The sequence below is a fragment of the Manis pentadactyla genome, chromosome 16 (genome assembly GCF_030020395.1).
Source record: "Manis pentadactyla isolate mManPen7 chromosome 16, mManPen7.hap1, whole genome shotgun sequence".
NCBI lineage: Eukaryota > Metazoa > Chordata > Mammalia > Pholidota > Manidae > Manis > Manis pentadactyla.
The window spans coordinates 30,070,623-30,097,438 of NC_080034.1; the positions used below are offsets into that span (position 1 = coordinate 30,070,623).

A 26,816-nucleotide genomic window follows, 5' to 3' on the forward strand; every position below is an offset into this window, starting at 1 on the left:
ATCAGTCTGTAATTGCTGATGGCATATCTTGTTCTCCAAAAGAGAGGATGAGTCTAAATAGCCAAGGTAAGGAGAATGTTGTGCAAGGGTGTAAAACCCAAGTGCGAAGGATGGTCTTAGGACATAGGGACAATGCCTAGCTGTTTACCCACGGGGTATGAAAACTGAGGTCCCACAAAAACCTGTACGTCAATGTTTTTGGTGGTTTGTTCATAATCACCAAAAATTGCCCAAATATCATTGTGTTGGTGACAAAATGTCTGCACAACGGAATAGACCTAGTGACCAAAAGGAACATCGATGACTTTCAAAGGCACAGTTTTCTTACTGAGAGAAGCCAGACTCAAAAGGCTATGCATGATACATACTTACGAGACATTCCGGAAGAGACAAGGCAAAGGGACATGAAGGAATGTCCTGGGGTGACAGAATTATTCTATTTCTTCATTGTGGTGGTAGTTGAACAACTGTATGCATTTGTCAAAAGGCATAAAACTGTCTACCAAAAGGGTGACTTTTACTATCTGTAAAATGAAACTCAATAAACCTGACTTAAGCATAATAGAGAGAGCAAGGGGTATCAGAGGGGCTTAGCAAGTCCTGGAACTGATGCCTTTAGGGCCAGGGAAGGGAGTAAGCAAGGATGAGGGATGCGCAAAAGAAACCTTGCATTCTTAGTTCCTGCTTTCCTTTGAAGAGGATTTTGAAAAGCACAGCAGGTCTCTCCTAAGCAAGTGTCTGAGGACTGTGTGAGAACAAGGACCTGGAGGTCACCACGTAAGGATGAGCAGTTAAGTCTCAACCTGGAGACCCATCTTGGAGCTTGGACAGAGTTTGAGTGCCTGTTTGCCCAGTGATTTCAGGTCCACAATTGTTCAGAAAGGTCACAAGCTGTCGTAGTCAAAGAAGAGGAAACTTAAGCAGCTGAAATGATGATCAAGCTTTCTCTGGGAAGGTCAAAATGGTTTGGCTAATGGCTGTAACTGACACTAATAATATAAGCATCTTAGATTTCAAGCTAATACAGGTGTCCCACTTTATTTGTAGCAAGGTGACATGGGGAACACTTTATGGCATTTAAATGTGTGACACAAAACAAAGACAATACAGGCAGACCCAAAGTAATAACACCTAAAGCATTTATTTGGGTATCTTTAAACTTTTTACATATGATACATTCCAAATTTTACAAGTTGTCCACAGATATTTAAAGTTATAGCCAATGTATTAAACAGATATGATTTTCCCTGATACAGAAAGCATGATTATATAAACATTTCTATAATAAACATGATACATGCAGAACAAATCATAAAACTAGTATGATTCCTTAGGAAGGGGAGACAATTAGCTTAATGACGCACACACCGGAAGACAGAGGGGTGCATGCCCTGCTATTTCATGGAAATTCATTTTCTCTCAGACCCCTGACATTCTCAGAGAATGGAACCCAGGGACACCTCTGCTAACAAGAGTCAGTCCCAAAAGCCTGAGTATTGTTATGATGTGGTGAAAATGTTTATAATTCACTTACAGAGGGAGAAACATGGTCTTATCATTTAAAATATAAGCTTGATGAACATATGGAGAAAAGCCAAAAGAAGCTGGATTTAAATGCTAAAGGATCACAGGGATGTGACAAAGGCTGAAATAAACATTCAAATCATTATGGCACTCACAGCCCAAACCACCAGACCTTATGAATGGCAAAAGGAGCCAGCAAAAGGGGGAGAGCACTGGGTTCTAAGTGGAGTTTCTTCCTGCGGGTCCTTCTCAGCTGCTGGGCCAGTCCCAAGCAGGAAGTTAGCGTCATTCTTGCAGAGGAAGAGCTTCTTTCACCTACTGCCTTGGAGGGGAAGCAGCGAATGCGGCTTCTGCGTCTCACATATCTTAGCATACAGTCTGGACTGCTGACCATCCTCCCGGGTAGACAGGGAGCGTGCAAAGCTGAATGGAACAGAACTCTGAGACACAGTTCAAAGAAAACTGAGTGAAAGGGTTACTTGCAATGGCTAAAAAAATCCAAGAGTGTTTTATTCATTTGTCCTTTAGCCCCCACTCGGAGAGGCTCAGAATTTATTCCTCATACAAAACCTGCCATCCCTCCATTGTCAAGCTCTCAGCACATGCGTATCAAATGGAGTGGCTGTGTCGTATGTAATAGTTATAAGCTATTTTACTAAGCGGCTATCATTCTAGGAAGGCACCTCTTAGTAAGAACAATAATGTTTAAAAACAATAAAAAGCCTGGGTGCATAGGCTGTCCCAGGAATGTACTAAGTGAGCCAGCAAAGAAAGAGCAACTCATCTATTCCGGAAATGCTGGAAGGGGTAGGAGGGAGGGAACTGCAAAACACCAAGTTCTCATTTTTTTCACTAGTGCTTGATTCTAGATGCACACAATCTCTCAATTTAGTCTTAGAAATAAGAGAATATATTGTCTGAAAAACTAGGATACTCTTTTAAGTTTTTAAAAAGCCCTTTTAAAGTAAGTTTTTTCTCTCAAAGCCAAAAGTCTTGACAAAAAGGAAAACAAAATCCAATCTTCTACAGCCCTAAAAAGCAGCCAGCATACAAAGAAAGCACCTTCCCCTTCTTCCCACAGGCTCTTCCTGCATCAGCGCCCTCAGCCCTCTCACAGCTGATGGAGACAGGGATTGATGCTTTCAAAGCCCACTGCTTTGCTTAGAGGTAGGGTCCTGTCAGCAGAAGGGACAGCAACTCAGTCCCAGTGTTGAGCATCACTGAGGGACCAGAAGCATAACTCCAACACACTGCAGAGACCGTTTCCTGCCGTAGTCGAATCAGCTTCAGGCCTGGAGTTCCCTGTGATCGGTAATGTAACGTGGCTCAGACTACTGGGAACTGTCGCATGCAGTCAGATGCCCACAAAGCAGCTGGAGCACCCAGCCCAGGAAGAGAAGCTGCTTGCTGGACCTTACAATTCAAGAAGTTATGTTTCAGGGACACAGCAAATGGTGCAAGAAAGTCCGCTGACAGAAAATGATTTTCATCAGTCTCTCGAGCCAGAAACTATGATAATAAAACTGAAGAAGCGCCTAAAGAATTCATTTCCAAATTCAGCAGAACTTATTTCCTATTCTCTTTCTTAAAAAGCCAACTGGGTCACAAAACTCCAAGTGTACAGTTTTGTTAGTGCCACCATCATAAATGCTGCCAGTCAATGCCCACCAGGGTCTGGTTCGCCTCCTGTGCGTGTCCGATTTCCTCCGTGATGCTGTGCTGGTGCCAAAGCTTCTGAATCTTCCGAAATCGCTCTGTGCACAAATGTAAAGGATTTCCCCGTCTAGGAAGAAGACACATGCCACTCAGGGTGCATTCTCTTTACTCATGTATTATATATATCCCAACCTTTCTTGATTTGGGAACGGTTGCAAGTTAGTGGTTTTAGATCCTTTGCAAAATTTCTGCTTGGCAGGAGAGTGGCTGTTAATACATTAGTTCTGAAGGTTTGCTAGGAACAGTTGAAGGGGATTAAGTTCTACAAGGAAGAGAAAATGTACACAAGCTACTCAGCCTGGGGTGAGGGAAGTGGGTGGGGAGCAGGGGGGTCTGGATCGAGAGGTTGAAACTACCCACTCATTGTCCTCTTTGCTGGTAGAATGTAAAGAAGGGAGGAGGCAGGGGAGAGGGTGGAAGGAGAACTACAGGGTGCAGGGGCTCCTTTGAGCGCCGTCTGTCAGCCAAAGCTGAGGCAAAGCAGCCGAAGGTGAGTAACATCCGGGTCTGATGTCGCCGGAGCACAGGCTTCAGTGTGGGCACGCCTGGGGCCTTTGCTCTTGATTCACAGCGCACCAGTCCTCTCACTCCCTACCCGGGGCTCCTCCTCTGAGGAGCCCATGCTCCTTAGAGCAACAGGAAGAACCATCACTGAGGGGCAAACACCCACACCCCTGCAGTCAAGCATGCGGGGTAGCCCATATACTATCTTGCCGTGGTCCCCAGGCTTTCAAACTTTGGGACCCCAAGGCTGGATGGTAATATCTAGGACAAGACCATCACCTCCTCTGGGCAAAGAGATGGTCTACAAGAAGTTCTTTGATAGTGTTTGAGGGAATGGCTGCTAGCATTTTGCTTATGATGTAATAGTACCAACAAGAGCGCAGGTGATGAAGCCTCAGATACCACTGTGGTTGTCTACGTTCTAAATCTTCGTCCCCCAGATTCTTATATAATAAGATAAGCACACCTCTTACCAACTAAGATCTACTTTTTTTACATCACCTGAAGCATACTGGGTCCCCCCATACCAAGCTGCACAAGTCACCACAGCTGTCCCTGCACTGCTCTGATGCTGCAGATGCCACACAGCGGTTCAGTTTTCTGGAGTGACAAATGGAAAAAAGTTGCCCTCTGTCCTACTCTTTTCCCTTATCTATCCTAATGACCCTCCGGACATTCAGAGGGCTGGAAGAGGGGCTGCCACACCGGCAGGCAGGCACCCTCCTTGGGACAGTCCCTTCCCCGTGACAGTCACCCCTCTCCATAGCAGAAGCTGCACAGACCCTGTGCTGTTAGTGGCCCTGCGTTCACAGCGAAGGCTCTGGAGGCCCGAAGTTATTCCCCGCAGCCTCCCAGGATGGGCCCTTACCTGAGTCCCTGGTCGGTTTCCCCATAGTCATCAAGGTAAGGAGGAGAGTAAAAACAGCCTTTGGTTTTGCCGGCTAGAAAGAGCACCTGACATTCCCGTACTCTGCGGAGAGACCGTTTGTATGTTACATTTAGCAGCCAAGGTTGGGATTCAATTCCAAATGGACTGAAGTCTTACAAAAATAAACAAAACTAGTATTGGAAGAGAACATCATTTATAGCAGAGACACTCAAAAATATCAACACATCTAACTTTTAAAAATGATTAAAATGGCTGTACTGCAATTAATAATGATTATATGTACATCACTGTGGTGAGGGGAGAGGGACATTTCAGATTAGGAATCGATGGATCATATATTAGGAGCATTTAAAAAAACCCATGTGTATGAGAAAGATAGTTAGCTTCTAAACATAGTTACTAGTACTTTAACCACTATAGTGAATTATTCATTTAAAAATGGTGCACAAACATGATCAGGCTGACTTTTCAACACAAACCAACACTGTACACGACCCCAGGAACTCTGAAATATGCCAGACAAGGGAAAATGCTACCTTTCCGTTTCTCCTAAGGGCTATTTAAAAATGTACCTCCCCACCCACTTGAGAGGTCTGCTTGACTTTTTTGGCTACTAATAATTCAGCTCAATTCAACATTTGTTGAGAACCTACCATATGTAAGAAATTGTTAGGCATGTGGGGACACTAAGATGACTAAGATACGGATATGATCTATGCCCCAGAGGAGCTCATGTCACTAGCACCTCCCAGCCCCAATCCCCCTCTGCAGACGCTACTCCAGCGACGCCAGCCTCCTTGCTGTTTCTTGAACACAGCAGGCACATTCCCCAGCAGTTCTGCACTTGCTGCTCCCTGCCTAGGGTGTTTTCCCTGCTTCATGAAGTCTTGATTCATAAGTTACCTTCTCAGGGAAACTTCCCTGGTTCCCCAGCTAAAATTCAACTCCCCAGCTGTCATTTGATATTACGCTCCCTGCCTTTTTTTTTCTCCTCTACCTACGTCACTTTCTGAAGTCTTATCAGACTTGTTCATTTTCTAGCTCCCTCACTAGAAAATGAGCTCCATTAAAGCAGAGGTTTTTGCCTGCTTTGTTGACTACATTCTCAATGCCTAGTACGCAGCAGCCACTAGTGTCTGCTGTATATTGTTGAGTTCACACAACAGCATACATGAGCCTGCGATATGTATGAATCCAAGACCATGAAGACACAAAAAAAATCATGAGTAATTCTAACTGGATTTGGGTGGAAAATCAAGAACAACTGGCACAGAGTTTGCATGAACCAAACAGGAGATGTGAGGAGACAAGGCTCTTGTGGTCCTCAAATGAACAAAACACAGGAAAACAGCAGTCTTAAAATTCTTTGTCATACAGTAGTTTCTTATACTATCCTGCCCCCTCAACAGGCATACGGTGTGGCAGAAACAAAGCTCACAAGCTCCTGCCAGGGCCTTACCTCAGGAAGATGCCCACCCCAGAACCACAGGAGTATGTGTGAGCTGTGCAGGCTCCTACATCTTCCCCTTCCAGGTCAGTCTGACAACAGTAGCTCTGGGAGCACAACAGAGTTCCACACACAAGACATAAAGTTGGGGCTCTGCTCTTATCACCACCTGATTTGGGGCACCTCCAGGGGACAAAAAAAGCACAAGTCATTTTCTAAAAAGGAGTGGCTGAAGAGCTGACCGTGACAAAACTGTCTTGGAAACAAATTGTGTGACATCAGGTAGGGCTGAAGATGGGCCCATGTAAATTTATTTCTAGAATAGGGAACATTTCACACATATACAAAAACACCATGCACTGGAAACATTCAATCAATCAACCATCAGAGAAAAGGGAAATAAAGTCATCAATAGGAGAAAAAATATGTAAATTCTGCTACTGTTATGTAATGAAATAGTATTTAAGTCAAAGCTGATGGATTAAGAGTCATGTATGTCAAATATAAATAAATCTTATAAACAATGTTGAATGAAGAAAGCTGTAGAATATGTACAATATAATACCACTTTTTAAAGCTTAAAACATGCAAAATAATATATGCTGCTTAGGAATAAAAGCCTTTATAGTTAATATATAAATGCAAAGGGATACATAATAGTTTGTTTAGAGCAGTGGCTCTCTGCAGGGGAAGGAGGATGCACCGGAGAAGATACACACAGGCAGCCTCAACTGACTAGGGGAATGTTTATTTTTTTACACTACTGATTATTCTTTATGCAACTTGTATGTTAAATATTTAATAATGTATTAAAAATTATCTAGGGCTCTTATTAAAGTGCAAATTGCCATTCACATAACCTCTAATGAATCAAACTTGTCTGCCATCATCCCCTCTCCCATATCTCATTCTGAAACACAGTAGAATGATGCTTTTACAAATTAGGTACTTAGGTGAAGTATTACTGATATTATGATTTCCTTACCCAAACAAAAGAGATCACCACCAACAAATCCCTTAAGTTCTGTATAGAGAAGTGAGTGTTTCCAGGGTAGGAAATGTTCAATACTCTAAGAGCAAAACTTACGAGAAATTAGATGCCTGATTAATGAGGCTGCTGTAATCCTCTGGAAGGTCTATTAATTTGTTAGATTCTCTTGGATAGCTAAAACAAAACAAACAAAAACAAAAACAAGTAAATATGAGTTCATATTGTAACAATGACAGGGTAACTCTTAGTAAAAACAAAAAGAAGCCTGAATCTGAGTGACTGGGCACTACCACCATAGCAGTAGAAGCCACTTATGTAAGAAATGAAATGCACCCTTATTTAACTAGCACAGGGCCTTAGGGTTCACATTTTTACTTGAAGAGCTCAGAATAAATTATTAAGACAGTAGACAGTATTCAGTATTGGCCCCATTTAGGTGAAAATTCAGTAGCCCTGGGAAGAAGGGGAGTGGCAGAGAGGATAGTCATTCCTGGACTTGTATGGAAATAACACAGTAATGGAGAGCCCACTGGGGGCTCAGGGTAGAAAGAGAAGATATGCTCATTAGGGGTGATCTTAAGGCAGAAGTGAGCTGGAGAGAAGGCGGCAGAAGTACAGAGAGACTCTTTTTTTAAAAATTAAAGTATCATTGATATACAATCTTATGATGGTTTCACATACACAAAACACTAGTTCAACCTTCACCCATATTATCAAGGCCTCATCCCCTCCACTGCGGTCACTGTCTATCAGATGTAGTAAAATGTTATAGAGTCATTAGTTGTATGAGAGACTGTCTTTAAATGAGAAATACCAGGCCTTTTTGTTGATTCTGTGACAAGTTGATTTACTTAAACGTAGATCCGAATTCAATGGGTATTTTAGGACACACTTTTTGAGTATTCACATCGGCCCAGCATGGACATGGCAGGGATGGCAGTGGACTGACACCAGGGGCAGTTACTCACATAGCTGTTCTTATACCAGGATCACTGTGGGGTAATTTTGGGAGGATATGCATGCTAGAAGCCCAACTTTGGAGAAATTAGATTTGGTAGAGAGGGCCTGAGTATTATTTAAGTTTCTAGTTATTCTGATATATACCTCAAGGTGAGAACTACTGTTTGACATAATGAGTTAGATTCTGACTGAACCACATGAAATGGCTGATTTTCAACAACTGACTTATAAAACCATAATTTCAGATAGCTTGACCTAATCAAATTGGATATCTTTGGTTTGGGGACAGGATGTGTATAAAATCAAAGAAATAGAATAGATAATCTCCTCTAGCCTTCTGATTTTATGGATGATATGCTCAACAGAACCAAAGAGATATTAACAGATAAAATACATGTTATAACTTGGTACAGCATATTTTATTACAGAATAACAATAGAGCTAATGTCAAAAGGAATGAAGAAAAAATAGAAATAAAAATGGTTGGCCATGATTTGGTAATACTGAAGCTAAGTGACAGGTATGTGGAGTCTTACGTTATTCTTTACACTAGTTTGAAATTTCCCGTAATAAAAGAAAAAAAAAAATAGAGCTAAGAAAATCAGAGAAAAGGATTTTTTTTTTAAAGCTAACATTCTAAAATAGGGTGATTCTGTTAAACTCTCATCAATAGATTAAGAAGAAAAGAGAATGAAGGCAAGATGTTCAGTGTTTTGGAATCAATAAAGTTTTGGGAGATCAGTTTTGAAGGAATATAGCATTTCTATCCGGCTTCCTCCCTACCTCCCTACCCCACAGCCAAGTCTTTGACTATCTTTAACTTACCTTATAGCATCTCTTTCACCTTCTGCATATCTTTTAACGTCAATGTTATGACACCAACTTTAATGTAAATGGGGGAAAAAAAACACAAAACATTTTACACTTTTAATGGCTAAAACTAGAATTTCTTTCTCTCTAAATCTAGTAAGAGAAAAACAATTTTCTCAGCTTAATAAATTTACCTCATCAAAAAAAGCAGGAATACTGTATTTTGCCTGCCACTTTTAAAGTCAAGACTATGACTTGTGATTTTCTAAAAGCAAGAATGCTTAATATATTAAAATTTGTGCCACATACACTATTACCCCCCCAATCTGGACACTTTGAAAAAACCAGTCTGAATTAATGATCTCTTCCTATTTGGAGCTAGAAAACACACATTAATTTTTTTATTGTGGTAAAAATATGTAACAAAAATGATCATTTTAACAGTTTTTAAATATACAGTTCTGTGGCTTTAAAGACATTCAAACTGTTGGGCAACTATCACCACCATCCAAAACTTTTTCAGCTTTCCTAAGTGAAATTCTGTACTTATTAAACACTAACCTATTCTGCCTGTCATCCAGCCCCTGGCAACTACCATTCTATTTCTGCCTAAATTTAACTACTCTCGGTACCTCATATCAGTGGAAACATATAACATTTGTTCTTCTGTGACTGCTTATTTCACTTCGCATGTTTTCAAGGCTCATCCACATTGCAGCATGTGTCAGAATTTTCTTTGTTTTTAAGGTTGAATATATTCCATTGTACATATTCCACGAATACACCACATTTTATCCATTCATCTGTTGATGAATATTGGGGTTGTTTCTACCTTTTGACTACTGTGAATAGTGTTCATAGTAATGAACATGGGTGTATGTGAATCCCTGTCCTCAGTTCTTTTGCAATATATATGTAGGAGTGGAATTGCTGGGTCATATGGTAATTCTATGTTTCACTATTTGAGGAGCTACCACACTGCTTTCCAGAGACACTGCATCATTTTCTAGTCCTACCAGCAATGCACATGGTTTCCAATTGCTCAACATCCTCACTGTGTGTTGTTACTGTCCTTTTTGAAAATAGCCATCCTAATAGGTATGAAGTGGTATATTATTGTGGTTTTTATTTGCATTTCCCTAATGACTAGTGATGTTAATTAACTGAGCATGTTTTCATGTGCTTATTGGCTATCTGTGTATCTATGCTTATTTTTTAATGGGCTGTTTGCTTTTTGCTGAGATGTAGGAATTCTGGAATTCTGGGTATACACACACAGACACACCTTTTGAATTTTAATCCCTTATCAGATACATGGTTTGCATATTTTCTCCCATTCTGTAGGTAAAATAACCAAATTTTAACCTGAACTCAGTCACCAATTCGACATGATTGATGGTAAATTTTTCTAGGCTTCAGATTTCTCAAACATAAAATGAAGTATTACACTAGATCCAAAAAAACCTTACAGAATGGAGTCTTCAACAAGTAAGTTCATATGAGGATATAAACATTTCTACCACTACTCTCATTCCAAGCAAATCTGGTTATGCTATTCATTGGCTTTGGCAAAAATCTTACCACAGAGGTAAATCTTTATCTAAGGCCTCATCATCATAGTTTGAATCACACAGACTGAGTCCTGCCAGGCTATCTGAGAACTTTGTAATATATGTGATAAACTGAAGTTTATTTCCACATAACTATTCAATATAATGAAAAAATGTGTATAATCATTACCTTTCAATCAGTAATTTCATTATCTCACCATTTTCTTGAAAAAGGCAAATGAGGTTGTTTGGCAGGGAAAGATAGTTACATAAATGTTCAAAATGGCTTGTTCCCGAAACTGCAAACGGAGAAGAAAAAGTAATGCATGTAACAACTAAGACCAGATCCTATATAAGAGTAAGTAATAGCTGAGCTTAAAAAAAAAATGTCATGATGAAGGGGCTTAAACTTGCTGGGTACATAACTTGTAGGAAGCTAACAAGATGGGACATGGAAGGGCTCCACAGAAAATGACACTACTGAGACTGGAGTCAGGCAACTCCTGTGCCAAACTGCTTACAGTCTCTTAGTGTCTCAGTTTTATCATTGACAAGATGGCACACCTGAGCCATGCACTTCATGGGGTTACTTGTGAGCACTGAATGACAAAATTTCACATACAGGTGCTCTGGAAAAGCATAAAGCAGCACAGAAATATAGTATGATTTTACCACAAGAGATGGACTTAAACACTAAACTGTAATCATCACTGCAAATGATTACAAAGTCTAAAGTATTCTCTAAGGTTCCTGGGCAACCAGGTGACTGAAAATGCCAGTCAATGAACTTTGAGAGAGCAGCTTCCTGTGCAGGCCCCCCAGGCCTGAGCCAGGCACTGTGAGATACAGAGAAGCAGTAAACTTTAAATCTACTTTATGCTACTTTTATGTACTGAATCAAAACAGAACATAGCAAACAACTGTGAAACAGAAAATGAATTCCTACATTAAAATTTTTATGTGGAATTATGGGTATTCTGAACTTTAATGCCACATGTTTCAAGTTAAATCACTCGAAATTATGAGCTTTCATTTCTTAAAATCTGAAGAACCCAGTTTATGAATTATATATAACTGAACATTTTAACATCTGAAAGCAAAGCTAGTATTTTTATACATGTAAATGTACAAAAATAGTACATTTACTGAGATCCAAATAAAATCATATGTATACATAAATATGCATTTTTATTCTATAATTGTGTACATCACCATAGTGTGTATTAGGTATGTTCTAAACTTTTAATCAGTTTTCATTTTTGCAAGTCACTTTAATTGTAAGTTGCTGGAGTGACAGACTACATACATTTCCTACATTTTGAAACAAATGGGAAATTACCTTGAATTTCAGGTGGGGAAGGAACTCCATTTAAGTAATGAAAAAACAAAGCAGAACACTTTAGGAAAGGCATGATTCCAGTTCTGACATTCCTCCACAGATGCCAGCCAGAGGGCATTTCTTTCAAGGAACTAAGATAAAAAGATGACAATTGGGAAATCCAATAAAAAAAATGGCACAGTGTGAAATCAGAGATACTGATTTTTGGAATTGATGGCACAGACTCAAAAGGAGTAGACAGTTCTGACTATTATAGGATGTCAGATATAAATGGGGATATAGCCTCCAATGTTATTGTTAAAATTTACAAAAGTATTATAGCTACATAAAAATAAAATTTGTAAAATTAAAACCATTCACAAGTCTAGAACTTCTTACCAGTGGGTATTATTCTGGCAAACTACTTTCATACTACTATATCTTACACAGTTATAACTGTAACATATGAAATTTAAAGCTAACATGTTTTTCAGATCACAAACCATAATGGGACAACTAGCCAAAGAACCAACATTATGGTCCTTGACATATACTGTTAAAAAGCTAAGTGAAACTGTTGGACAAATCACAATGACTCCAACAATATATGAAGTTCAAATAATTTCACTGCACTTCTTTCTGTCAGTCCTGGATGTTACCTTAAAAATATATTATTACACTTAATTTGCATTTTTAAATTTCTAGTGAGACAACATATGTTTTAGAATAGTACTTTTCAAAGCAGGTTTCATGTTTCCACTAGTCTGTGCCAGATCCTCTGAGCAAAAGAAGGGTTCCATGGCCAGATCAACATGGGAAGCTCTGCATATTACTGCTCTCAGAGATCTCCAGTTATGTTAGTTTATTAAAAGCTCAGAGGAGTCCTGCACATAACATCTCATCTTCTTTTTCAAACATGTCAATAGATAGAAATTTCCCTTATTTAACAAGTGAATTATTTTTTTCATTCTATCCTAATATTTGGGGAACTGTCAATCATGTAAAGATTACAATCTCACCTTCCCATATACTGGTGAAGTGATTTAAACAAAGCAAGAACTGCTAATTCTTCTTCACCAGCAGGATTTCCTTGATCCATGCCATTCTCTTCTGCAAGGTAAGGAAACATTAGTATTTGCCTACTAAATGGATTGTGGGACACATCATTTAAGCACTCAAATATATTCATATACTCACATATAATATGAAAATACTCCCACAAAATACAAAGAACTTTACTCTCTCATGTGTGAGCACAGTACTGATCTGCAGCACAGCAAGGAACTGGCAGGCTTTGCGAGAGGAAGCCACTGTGTGTCAGGGTGCCAGGCAGCAAGCATGGTGCATGTGAGTAAAATGAGCTGAATATACAGTCTATGGTACTAAAATATTACTGAACATACGAAATGAAAAATAAGTAAGGACATTCAGATTGTTAGGGGTTTTAATAGGAGAAAAAATTTTATTTCAAAACTTTTCACAAGAGGATAAACAGAAAAACAAGTAGCTTAATTACAATTTACATATTATTCTTGTCCAAGCACCTTTTCCTCTAATACTTTTTTCCTTAAACTGAAAAAACTCAAGTACATCTTTCAAAGAGTTGACAAGAGGAATTACCTGTACAGGAGGTAAGTAAGATCTGTATGATGTGTGCCATAGTGACCAGATGGAAAATGTTAATGTCTCCAGCACCAAGGCTGATCCCTGAAAAATCCTGACACTGCAACGCAGGGAAAGCGAGCACCAGTCCCACCTAGATACCAAATACAGAGGGTCAAGAGCAGTCAAGAGCAGTTACCTTTCCGCCTTCCACAGTTAAGCATGTTTCCATTTTCTTAATATGATCCCCTCCTGAGCTCAGCCCCTCCCCTTAAGAAATCTTTGTTCTTAAAGGGTACACAGGTTAGAAATTCCACTAGGATTGGCTAAATGAAATTAACTAAGAGCTCAATAAAGGGGTCTTGATGGGCACTATTCTTTCCTTTATCCAGTGATGAATCAATACATAGCCGTTAATGATAATAAAAATATCACTTGAAATCTTTATAGGACATGAGCATTGGGAAAAGCATGGGTCTTGGATGCACACAAATCTAGATATGAGTCCCAGTTCCTCTTATAAGCTTTTTAGATAAGTTAACACCTCTGAGCCTCAGTTTTCCTGTGGTAAACTAGAGATAGTATGTGCATATTTTTAATACCTTGGTAGTAACAATGTAAGCCCTAAACGAGAATGTATGTGAAAGGAGTCAGGTGTATAGTAAGTGCTGGGTCTCTTAGCCTCCTGCTGCCTGTACAGTGGTGCAGGTGGTGGTGGTGGTGGTATTCACAGAAGCAGTGGGAACAATAACAATGGCTAACATTTACCAGGGACACATTACTCTAAGCTCTTCACATTGATTATCCCACTCAGTTATGACACAATCATATAGGTAGGTACCAACCAACTTAAAGGTATAGAATTTGATGCCCAAAGAGATTAAGAGGACAAGACTTGGGGTTTCTGTGTGAGGTGGTACACTCAGTGTCCTGTGTAAATGAAGTACAGCCACTTACTGCCAGTGGTGTGTCTTGGCACCAGACTGCACCGGTTGAGAAGACATACCTTTCCCTACATCACACATAGGGGCTCTATGCTGCTAAGCTGTGTGACCATAGGTGTGTGTCTGTCTAAAAAACACTGTATGGGCCAGCAGCAACCGTTACATTACTAGAGTTTTACTTCTTTATAGGTAAAAAGCAAAGAGGTTAAATTACTGACCTCAGCCACAAAGCAAAATAAGAGAGAGGATTAGATACCCAGGACAAGCCTCTCAACTAGATTCCTTAACATTTTTCTTTCTGAGGCTCCTCAGAGAAGAATTATACTCAGAGATGGTAAGAATAATAGATGATAAATCCTCCTGTCTGCCTCTGTACTACTCACCAAGTCTAAGATAAAGTTGTACCTAAAATAGAGAATTTCAAACACAAATTACAAGATACCCACCAATAAATGAAACATGTCGATATCTAATATACATGGAAGGTCTCTGTAGTTGTCATCAGGAACCAATGCTAAATAGTTAAACAAAAATACATCAACACATTTAATATGCCAATTAAGTATTTTATTAATTAAAAATACATGTAATCTAGTTTAAATTTATCTTTTTGCAAGATATATATGAATTTGTAAGCTAGAACTTGTATGTAAGACAACAGTATTATCAAAACATTTTTCACAATGGAAAGAAGTTGCATAACTGGAAACAAAATTACAGAAAATGAGAACTAGTATAACAAATATGATCATGCATTAATACTCACATGCAAAAAGTTTACTGAAGTGTTCTTGCACCACTGGAAGTGATACCACTGTCCAGTGTGCTGCGGCAAATCTTGTTAATGACCTAAGACAGTCATCCTGAAATAAAGACATTGGCACAATTAACAAAGAGGTCAGCATATGAAGTAGTTCTCTTCGTTCAGGAATGCTAGTTCAAAGCACAGCTAGTTTAAAGCAGTGCTGGGTACACAAAGAAATCTCTCTAGGTGGTAAAGAACTGAATCTGTGACATCTTTACGACATGTGTCAAACATGGAATGAATGCAATGGTAAATATATGGTTGTACGCTGAATAAACCAAAGCTATCTCTTGCCACCATTCTGCTGGCTCTAGAAAACAAAAGGAAGATATATGCATCGAGGAAGACAGCAAACAACAGATTCCCAAGAATGTGATTCAGTATTTCCTTATACTTATTCTAAAGAGATACTCTAAAATGTGGGAAATACTCTAAATATTGGAGAAACTATGTGCAAGAAGATGCTTGTATAAATCAGGGTGTCTGTAGCCATCAAAAATTGGTATGGGGATTGCATAGCAACAATGAAAAAACTCTTGATGTGAAATGAAGAGTACCACAGGGACAAACTACACATAAATACCAATTATAATCAGGCATAAACATGCTGATAAAAAAGACAGATGGGCAATAAGTTGATGACATTTTTCTTCCTGCTTAATTTTCTATTTTCCAATTTTTCTGTAATGTCACTTGGTTCAATAGATATTGAAGACCTACTACATGCTGGTCTTGGATCTGAAGATCCTAGAATGAAACCCATTCCCCTCACCAAAAAAGCTCACAGTCATAGTGGTTGGGAAGGGAAAAACAAGGTGGGGAGGATACACCTGACAAAGAAAGTGAAAGACGTATACTGTGAAAACTGTAAGACATTCATGAGAGAAATTAAAGAAGACACAAATAAATGGAAATCTATCTTGTGCTCATGGATAGGAAGAATTAATATTGTCAAAATGGCCATTCTGCCCAAAGGAATTTGCAGAGCCAATGCAATCCCTATCAAAATACCAGCAGCATTTTTCAATGACCTAGAACAAATAATTCTAAAATTCAAATGGAATCACAAAAGACCCCGAATAGCCAAAGCAGTCCTGAGAAAGAAGAACAAAGCTGGAGGAATTACGCTGATTTCAAGCTCTACTACAAAGCCACAGTAATCAAAACAGTATGGTACTGGCAGCAAGAACAGACCTTTAGATCAGTGGAACAGAAAAGACAGCCCAGATATAAACCCAAGCATCTATGGTCAATTAATATATGCTAAAGGAGCCATGAATATACAATGGGGAAAAGATAGCCTCTTCAATAACTGGTGTTGGGAAAACTAGACAGCTACATGTAAGAGAATGAAACTGGGTTACCATCTAACTCCAAACACAAAAATAAGCTCGAAATGGATCAAAAACCTGAATGTAAGACCTGCAACCATAAAACTCTTAGAAGAAAACATTGGCAAAAATCTCTTGAACATAACTATGAGCAATTTTTTCCTGGACACATCTCCTTAGGCAAGGGAAACAAAATAAAAAATGAAAGCTTCAAAACTAAAAAGCTTCTGTACAGCAAAGGACACCATCAGCAGAACAAACAGGTAACATACAGTATGGGAGAATATTTTCATAAGTGATTTATCTGATAAGGGGTTAACATCCAAAATATATAAAGAAGTTATATGCCTTAACACCTAAAAAACAAATAACCCGATTAAAAAACGGGCAAAAGATCTGAACAGAAAAGACATTTCTCCAAAGAAGCAACAGAGATGGTCAATAGGCACATGAAAAAAAGATGTTCCACACTGTTAATCAGGGTAATGCAAATCAAAACCACAATGAGATATAACCTCACCCCAGTTAGAATGGCCACCATCCAAAAGACAAGAACTAACAAATGTTGGCGAGTATGTGGAGAAATGGGAACCCTCCTACACTGTTGGTGGGAATGTCAATCGGTACCACCACTGTGGAAAGCAGTATGGAGGTTCCTCAAAAAACTAAAAATAGAAATATCATTCAATCCAGTAATTCCATTTCTACGAATTTACCCAAAGAAAACAAAATCCCTGATTCTAAAAGACATCTGCATCCCTATGTTTATCGCTGCAGTATTTACAATAGCCAAAATATGGAAGCAACCTAAGTGTCCATCAACAGATGAATGGACAAAGATATGGTACATATTCACAATGGAATATTATTCAGCCATAAAAAGAAAAGAAATCTTGCCATTTGCAACAACCTGGATGGATCTAGAGGGTATTATGGTCAGTGAGATAAGGCAGGAGGAGACAAGCACCATATGATTTAACTTATTTGTGGAATATAAAAACAGAGCAAAACAGAATGAATGAAAAAGTAGCAGACTCACAGACACTGTGAGGTGACTGGTAGTTACCATGGGGGAGGAGTTGGGGTGAGTGGTGGAGGGGGGAGGCAAATAAAGGAGCACAAAAATTCTTAATCATGCTATAAGTTGGCCATGGGGATAGTAGTACAGCATGGAGGATACAGTCAATTCTGTAACATCATTCTATGCTGGCAGATAGTAACCACACTAGTCGAGGTGAGGATTTAATAATATGAGTAACTGTTAAACCACTCTGTTGTGTATTTGAAACCAATATAAGATTGTATATCAACGATACTTCAATCAAAAAAAAAAAAAAAAAAAGAAAAATGGGGAGAAGACAACTGGAGGAGGCAGTACTACAGACGAAGGGTATCCTCACCGGACATGGCTCAGAGGATTCCCAGGGAAGGCAGAGCTTGAAGAACATCTTATAGAGGAGAAGGAGTCTGTTTATGGTGCTCTCGCAGAGGCAAAGGCCTGGGAACCAGCAATGATTCTGCAAGCCTGGCCAAGGATGTGGGGATTGGCAGGAGGTGCTAATAGAGAAATTGGTCAAGAAGTTTAAGAGAGATGATCAGGATTACTTTTTGGAGGAATCTAACAATGTATTAGAAAAGAGTGAGATTCAGGGTAGAGACTGGTACAATAATCTAGGCAAAATGATATGGGCTGAAGCAAGCAAGCAGAAGTAGGAATAGAAGGAATAGGACAAATATGCAGGAGAGGAATCCCACAGACTCTGCTGTCCAACTGGGTATGAATGAACATCTGGACCAAATGATGCACACACCTTGATTTCTAGGTTTCTGGCTTGGTCACCTGGATGGAGAGTGGCGACATTTAACTAACACAAAGAGTATAGGAAGAAAAATTAATTTGGATTGTTTAATTTGAGGTGCCTTTAAGAGACCCAGGTGAAAACAATAAAGCAGACAAGGAGATAACAGATTGGGTTTGGAGACATAATTTGAATTTTATTGATATGAGTGGCACAGGGGGCCTGGCCAGAAAAGAGTATCAGATGACTAAAGGTCATGGGTCAACAACATTTACAGGGTGGAGGCAGGAGAGAATGAGGAGGAGTAGCCAGAGAGATAGGGAGCAAACCAAGAATATCACAGAAATCAAGAGAGCAAATAAGTTTCAGAGGGAAGCAGTTAACAGAATTAGGAAAATAGAAATGTCAAAGAAGGGCTGAAAAATGTCCACCCAAAATAGTAATGAGGTGATCATTTGGTGAACCTGGTAAGAGCTATTTCCTAAAAGTGAAAAAGTGTTAGGGGAGGAAACCAAATTGCAGGGAGTTGAAAAGTGAAGGGTTATTAGCAAGAAACTGGAGCCAGAGTATACGTTATTGTTTAAAGAAGTTTTACTATGTATACAATTTTTCTCTTATTTGATGTGAAACAAAATATAAAAAACTGCAGGTGCTATTTCCTTATCTATATTTAAGCTTTTTCACTGCATGGTGATAAAAATAAAATAAAATATACTGACAAAAGGAGTTGACACTGAGGCCAAGAGTAAGAGGAGGGACAATGAAGCTCCACAGGGGAACTGCTAGGAGAGAGAGAGACAAAGGGGGTAACTGAGGAGGGGATGGCTTCCAGATAACAGGTGGGAGGATAAGCCACCTCATCCTGAGGTCCTGTATCCTGATATAGTAGAAAAAGATGACTGGAGAACATATGTAAGTTTGAGGAGTAGGAGTCATGAATATGGATGTTCACTCTTAATGGCTATATACTTTAAAAATTAAAGTCAGAAAAATTTAAAATTTGTAAGGCCTGCATAGCTTTGATACTAACACCTAACAAGAAGATTAAAAGAAAGGGAATAGGCCAATCTTTCTTATGAACATAGATGTAAAAATCTTAGATAAAAGAATAGCAAATCAAATAATGATATATAAAAGGGATCATCTACACGACCAAATTGGGATTATTTCAGGAATGCAAGGTTGGTTTAACATGGGAAAGTTGATCTAAGTAAACTGATTACATAACATCACATTAACAGAAAAAAAAAATAGATGCAGAAATGTCAACAGTGTGTCCAAGAGGTAGTGTGAAGTACATGAAGTCAAGAAAATGTATAACTGCCTAAAAAACTGAAAAAAAGAACTCTATTGTATACATTTTTGATTGTTTTTTAAATCACTAGCATACTTATCAGCTCTTAATTATTGCAGTAAAAATATCAGTCAACATTGATAGTCACATATTGTATATCATATCATATCATATCATATCATATCATATCATATGTCAAGACTGATATGAACTGGCATTCTGAAGATTTACTAGAAAGATACAATTCAGACCAGTTTTAATATCAGCACTTACTTCTAGATATTCCAATTTAGTAAATCCAAAGTGGCCAGGTATCTCTGTTTCTAAAAGTTCAAAAGAGGATCTTAATGCACAATCCCCAGCCATGAACCTCCAAAAAAGGATCTACATTCCTCAAACCATAAAAAGGGGCACTGAGACTCTAGGTGTTTGCATCAAAAACAAAAATTAGCAAAGTGGCTAGTTACTGAGTAATCACAATGAATTGTATTTTCACGGGTTTTCATTTCTTGGTTAGGCTCTTACACCTGTGGTTCTCAATCCTGGCTCCTGGGAAGCTTTTAAAAAATATTAATGCCTAGGGCCCATCTCCAGATTGATTGAATTCACTGTGGTAGGGTTTAGGCATTTTTAAAACTCTCCAGGTGATTTTACATGAATAAAATTACATGATTTTGCTCTTAAATTAACTTTTGTAAATATAAGCTTGAATAGCAAGCAGCATATGACACTATCTGACAGAAACTCCACAGTAAAAATCAGCTAGCTTTCTATATTTCTTCCTCATTTTCCTAGGCATTAAATGCACTGTTTGGCATTAAATTGTACTTATTTACATGCTGCTTATAAAAGGTAGTCATGTGTGGTACAGAAATGTTCTGTTTTATATTTTCAGTAACAGCATTAAAAATTTAAGAACAAGCACTTTGCATTTTTTCCCATTTTTTCAGGTGTTTTAACTAAGAGCTCTTGATGAAATGAGCTCAAGTTTATTTAAATGAAACCATGAAAAATTAAGCAACAAACATTATTTCTTCAATACCATTACAGAAAATTGGTTTTACTTTGGAAGGAGTATGCTTAAGTAAGCATTTTAGATTTTTAAGATTAAAAAAAGCAGAGCTACTGAATTTCAACTCTACCATTGTGTTAATTGAGAAAAATGATAACTTACCAGTCTGCAAGGTAAAGGACCAAACAATGGTTTTCCTTCATCACTTAAAATTCTTTCTGCAGATGAAAAATGGTTAAGATGGTAAACTTACATTTATATGTATTTTATCATAATTTCAAAAAAAGTAAAAAAAATTCTGCAGAAAGCACAATAATATCAAGTTTTGAAATCTTCAAGTCTTTTTAAAGTTTTTAAAATTGTTTTAATTAAGTTGAATTAAGAATTAACTGGATGAAAAGTAAAAATGAAAACATTCCTTAACTATAACCACCACCAAAGTGAATTCTCTGTTGCTGTGTTAATTTACAAACTGCCAACCTAATATTTTGTCACTATACTGCACTTCTGCTTCAAAATCTTTACATTATTTCTTCATATTGTTGCCTACTTTAAACATCTTATTGAAAAAGAAGCTTCTACACATAGTTCATGGCAACATATGCTTGTGAATTAGAGAAACAAGTCTAAACTCTCTTACCTATACTTTGGATGGTGTATGCACAACTACCCCAACACATTATGGGCACACGGGGATCCTCTTCATTGGGATGAACCTTTAGTCCCACTTTATAGGTGGCAGTTCCAAATGTTTTTAGCATTTCTTTTATGCTCTCAGAATAAGGGTTCCTGAAGAGAACATGTATAGGGTTAGATCAGAAACAATGTGTCCACATAAATCAAATGTTTCTGAACAGCTATCTGCTATGTTGGAACTGAGACACTTAAACAATCTAAAGGTAGTTGTGTGCAAAGGGGAAATTATAGATATGCAAACTGTCCCTGCCTGAGAGGAGTTATGTTCTATTTGGGCTGTTGGCAGGGGTGACACAGGCTGGAAACAACAAGGTATTAGGGAAAAAAAACTCTTCCTCATCTTGAGAATACTGGCAATGTATTTTAGTTTCTCCACTGAAGAATCCTCAGGGGAAAACTGTTTTACACATTGACATTTGAGGGTCCCAAGTAAAAGACTGGTGGGGGCCTGAACACCTCACTGTGAGGCTCACATGTCAGCAAGCCCCAACCTGCCCACCAGGTATCCAATGAGCTTTAGTGATTATTCTTGAGTAGTCATGCAAGGACCAAAAACATTGGAGGAAAAAGTCAAACAAGGAAGAGATAAACCAAAACAAGCAGAAAAAAAAAGAACACAGGGAAAACATTGTACAGAAAGCAGAAAACTTGTAAGAAAATTAGAGGATCAGTCCAAGAGGGCCATTAGTGAAGCTAACAGGACTACCTCAAAGAACAGAAAAACCAAGAGGAGAAAATTATCTAAGAAACAACATAAAAAATTCTCAGAAGGGAAGGATGTGAATCTTTAAATTCAAAGACTCTTCTGAAAATGTAGCAAAATGAATGAAGAAAAGACTCACACTCCAGTGACTATCACACAGAAATTTTAGAACACTGGGGATTAAAGAGAAGATCCCAATAATTTCCAAAAGTAACAAAGTTACAAAGGACAGGAACCAGAATGGTGTTAATTTCTCAATGAGTGCTAGAAGTCAATAAAACAATGCCTTCAAAATCTACAGAAAAACTTGTTTCTAACCTACAAGACTACAACCAAACCATCTATCAAGCATATGGATACAATAAATATTCTTTTCAGACATGAAAATTTAACACCCATGCACCCTTTCTTAGGAATCTGCTGAAGGAAGCACCTGTGCAAAATAACAGAGTAAATTAGATAGAGGAGGAAATGAGATCCAGGGAAATGCAAGGAGCATGGCCAGGGGAAGTCTCAGGGTGACAGCTGTGCCCTGAGCTGATTGGTCCAAGAGGACAGAGGCTGTGGGAGGTGGGTTCCAGAACAGAAGAACAGCTGATGAGTCTGAGCACTAAGAAAAGCTATTGCTAGGCATCTGATAGATCTATTTCAGCATTTAGGAGGGAAAAAAGTAATACATACAGAGAAAATCAAGAACAAGAAAATAATAAGGTAATTATTAACCATAGGAAAGAGACAAAATTACACAGGAAGGACATATAACATACAACTTACATCTGTGGAAACAATTATAAGTAAAAACTGCCAATTGATTTAATAAAAAATTGTGAAATAACTTTTGGGAGATTGGTGAGGAGTAGTAGATAGGGTAGAGGTAAGAAATGAATCCTAATTTGCCGATCAGTCAAAAGAAAAACACTTTAAAAATGATAAACAAAGAGATACTCAACTAAGAATTTTAACTAGAAATATGGAAATTAATAGCAGAAGAAACAAAATGACAGGACTGGGGATGAGGAGAGGGGAATGTGAGAAACACAGGACTGATGTTCTTCTATTTAAGCCTTTTAGTACTACTTTTATTGGGTTACTTAGTATATGCCAGGCATAGCTTCCAGGTGACATTACATGTATTATGTCTCTTTACCCTCATAACACTTATGATATAGATATTAGTATCCTCACTTTACAGATGAGGAAACCAAGGTACAGATAAGTCATGCAATTTGCACAAAGTTGGACATCTGCTGGGAACTTAGCCAAGCCATCTAGCTCTAAAATCTATGCTATACTTTTAAGTTAATTGGCTTTGGGGTAAAATAGGGTTGAAAATACTCTGGTTTTGATCTTGGATACTAACTGGATGAAGCCATAAACAGAAACAATGGAAGTCAGAAGAAAAGCATGGGATTGGTGGGGGAGGTGGGCACTTTGGAGCTACATGCATCAATGAGGCAGTGTCACGGAGAGCATCTGACAGATCAAGGCGGAGTAGGGAGTTAGCAATGCAGACTAGAAGAGGCTGGTAGGAATTAAACATGGCACATGGTTCTTAGGTTTTTATCAATATACATTTTATCAATATATCTACAATAAATATCATGTAATAATGCTTAAACCTCAGAATTCAAGATCAGTATCCTAATATTTGCTTCCCTAGCTTGAACAAATCATTCTTACTGCTAATTTAATTGCTTGAACAAATCATTCTTACTAACTGCTACCTTAATTTTTCATTTCAAGTGGGTCAAATTTAAAAGGAATGAAATAATGTACTCACTTAGGATGAAAATCAGGCCTAAACCCTTCAGGGAGCTGCAATTCATCCATAATTTCTGAATTCTTTGAAGAGGCAATATCTACAGAAACAAGTATTTGATATTACTGATCATCAATCCACAATATTTCTATACATTTCAGTCATAAATTTAACTCTAAATATAGGCCAAAAAAAAAAAAAGAGAAAATTTTCAATTAATAAAAACTGGCATACCATGTATTCAGAGCATGAGAGATACTACTGCTCTGATTAAAGGTACCTTCTTCAGTAACCTATGTATTAACCAAGGCACTTCTCCTAATTGGATAGCCACTAACTCATATAGCTAGGGAAGGTAAGAAAAGTAAGAGTACGCTATTATGTTGTTATAAAAACCAATGATTTAAATTCTGCTCAGACTGCTTTCCCACAAGGTCTTAAGTGCTATGCATGGGATTGGTGGAGGAGGTGAGCACTTTGGGGAGGTGACCTTGGGAAGCCTTCGGTAATGCCAACAACAAAGTGAGTGAGCCCACTGAGAACTGAAGCTAGCTCTGCAACAGGCAGTTACATTCTCCCACCCCCAGAAGCTCTTCAGTAACATGGGGGAGTAAGTGAGAAGTCTTCATCATAAACTTCACAGGAGCTTGTGTGTTTTCAAGAAATATGGATTATTGTAGTAGTCAAATTTAGTTTATTAAGACAAAGAAAATCAGAATAAGCCAAATACTAAAATGAGACATTTCATTTAAAAAATATTCTTAAAACAGTTTCTTCTGGAAATACATTTTCCAACAATCTCAGACTTTAGGGAAAAATGAAAGCAGGTTATTAGAACTTACTAGGAGTACTTTCTTCTTTCCTAAGAAATTGTAATGCTTTTATTTGCTGAGATATTGTTCTAATCCACTGAGTCAGACTTGGTTGGTCTGAAAAATTTAACCTGCTAGAAAAGATGATAGAAAGTGTTTAGTATTCCAATATTGTTGCTTAGTATAAGACACTAAAAGACTCCTTAAATGATCATGGGCATATTTTAAACACACTTCAAATATTAAAAAAAAAAAGCTAGTAGAAAATATGTTGTCTTTAAAAAAACAGAAATAGATTATTTGCCAATGAAAATGAAAACAGACTGTCACTATGATGCTAATGACATTTTTCAAAAATCTCATTTCGAATTTTGCAGCATAGGAATTTGCTAGTACTTCTTAAATATAATAATCACCATACATTAATATTTATGGAGTGTTTACTATGTGACAGGCATTTAGTAAAGCATTTTACAGATTAGATTTACTCCCCAAAATATTCTTAAGAAATAGGTTATACTATTACCCCCATTTTACAGATGAGAAAGCTGAGGTTTATTTAGAGCTGTGTAATGTCTTGCCCAAGGCCATAAAAGGGACAAATCTGGCATTCAACCCCAGCTCCACCTGTGTCTAAAGCCTATGTGCTTCATGACAATGTTGCAATTGACTCTCATGAGAAAAACATAAAACCCAAACCACAAAGTGACAGATGAAATCCAACAAAGGTGATTTTTAATCCTTAATCTAACAATGATTAAGTTATCAGTTCAAATGCATAAGTCAGCATAATGATATTCTTTTGATTAAAAAGTATGAGCTTACACTCAAATCTAACAGCAAATTAAGAACATTTTATGGTAATATAGACAAAGACATTGTAGTCTGAACTCCTAAAACTGACAGGAATAAAAGCTACTTTTGCTTTGAATTGAATCCAGATAGCACAGAAATTAACAGATGATTCATATTCATAAAATGTCAATTAGTACTTGTGCTTGTAAAGGTAGAAAGCATAATTCTAAACTGAGACATGAAAAGCAGATTTGAATAGCAGACACTATCACATTTATATTTGAAATGAGTATGTCCAATACTCTATTAACTAGAAGCACCCTAAAAATTATGAAATGCTATGAATTTTCCATTTTAGAAACACCAAAAAATTTTCACTTTTTGGCCAAATTCGTAAAGCTATTTATTGTTAGCCAGCAAACTACAAAATATATTTAATGTTAGCATATTCCATAAAGTCGGTTTGAGCTGTCCCTCCCTCCCCTATCAATTTACTGGGTATCTCTTGAAAAGTATGAGGGAAATTAAGTAGGGTCCGAGAAATAAAGACAACAGTTTTCATAAATACAGAGGAGTTTTATATCTTCTATAGTGTTTACGGGTGGCCAAGAAAATGTTCAATTTTGGCCTTTCCTTTCTAAAAAGCCAAAATCGTATTTCACAGACCTGCCAGAAGAAATGGCTAAATTTTAGTTTAGAAAGTATCTGGAAAACATTATGCAATTAGCTAGAATGATTTCCCCCGTCTGGTTTATTATTTCACTACCTTCAAAGAAAACTACTGCTTGATATAAAGGTTTAATGAGCCAAAACTGACCTGTTAAAAATATTTCTTGGAGGAAGCAGCAGAGGAATAACAGTGTTACTCAAGCATTCACAAAGGGGACAAAGGAATTCTCCATTTTCTACATCATAGCTTGTATGTAAGCGTAATCTCTGTTGCCTTCGCTGTTCTTTAGCTTGAACGGAATCAAAATACCTTTACAATCAGAGAACATGAGGTATCAAAAACAACGGTAATTTTTTTCAATGAGAGCCACAAGCTTCAACATTTTAAGTAATTTGTTTCTATAAATAATCTAAAAATTAATATCTTAAAATGGACTGAATTATTTTTAGCACTGCTAATTTAATTTTTGAGTTGTTTTAATCATCAATATGAGTCGAGTTCTAAAACAGGAAAGCCAAAAATACTGCCTGCAAATAAGCATTACAAAAGTAGCAAACTTCTTGATCCCAGGGCTACGTGGTCATTTCGGTAGGGTTGATAGCTAGCTGTTAGAGGAAGTTCAGGACAACTTAATGAGTCCAGTGCTAGAATGAATGACAGTACTGATTAGCTGGCTTTGCAAAAGCACAGAAAGTACTAGAGTAGAACGAATTGGTGGTTATCCCCTCTTAGCTCAGTACTGATTAGCTGGCTTTGCAAAAGCACAGAAAGTACTAAAGTAAAACGAATTGGTGGTTATCCCCTCTTAGCTCAGGGAGCCCTGAGAACCTCAGGAAGTAGCAAGTCAAGTACAAGCAACCTTCAGAATTAAGAGTTGCTGACTTG

At 37.8% G+C, this 26,816-nt stretch overlaps 1 protein-coding gene across 6 annotated transcripts in view; it reads right to left on the reverse strand.

The window, feature by feature from the left end:
• Nucleotides 1-1,117: 1,117 nt before the first annotated feature.
• UBR2 (ubiquitin protein ligase E3 component n-recognin 2) overlaps nucleotides 1,118-26,816 on the reverse strand; it is a 117,842-nt gene continuing 92,143 nt past the window's right edge. For 4 of the 6 annotated variants that reach the window (XM_036907211.2, XM_036907210.2, XM_036907213.2 and 1 more), the window contains 16 exons: nucleotides 26,079-26,240; nucleotides 24,497-24,600; nucleotides 23,676-23,754; nucleotides 21,137-21,285; nucleotides 20,659-20,714; nucleotides 15,022-15,118; nucleotides 14,702-14,769; nucleotides 13,330-13,465; nucleotides 12,729-12,819; nucleotides 11,731-11,861; nucleotides 10,582-10,690; nucleotides 8,857-8,913; nucleotides 7,168-7,245; nucleotides 6,093-6,263; nucleotides 4,613-4,714; nucleotides 1,118-3,307 (listed from right to left, as the gene is read on the reverse strand). In XM_036907211.2, coding sequence (XP_036763106.2) covers nucleotides 3,166-3,307; nucleotides 4,613-4,714; nucleotides 6,093-6,263; nucleotides 7,168-7,245; nucleotides 8,857-8,913; nucleotides 10,582-10,690; nucleotides 11,731-11,861; nucleotides 12,729-12,819; nucleotides 13,330-13,465; nucleotides 14,702-14,769; nucleotides 15,022-15,118; nucleotides 20,659-20,714; nucleotides 21,137-21,285; nucleotides 23,676-23,754; nucleotides 24,497-24,600; nucleotides 26,079-26,240 — 1,732 coding nt within the window. In that variant the 3' untranslated portion in view covers nucleotides 1,118-3,165. Of the gene's footprint in view, nucleotides 3,308-4,612; nucleotides 4,715-6,092; nucleotides 6,264-7,167; nucleotides 7,246-8,856; nucleotides 8,914-10,581; nucleotides 10,691-11,730; nucleotides 11,862-12,728; nucleotides 12,820-13,329; nucleotides 13,466-14,701; nucleotides 14,770-15,021; nucleotides 15,119-20,658; nucleotides 20,715-21,136; nucleotides 21,286-23,675; nucleotides 23,755-24,496; nucleotides 24,601-26,078; nucleotides 26,241-26,816 lie in introns of those variants that run through there. The other 2 variants (XM_036907212.2, XM_036907215.2) reach the window with 2 other exon arrangements.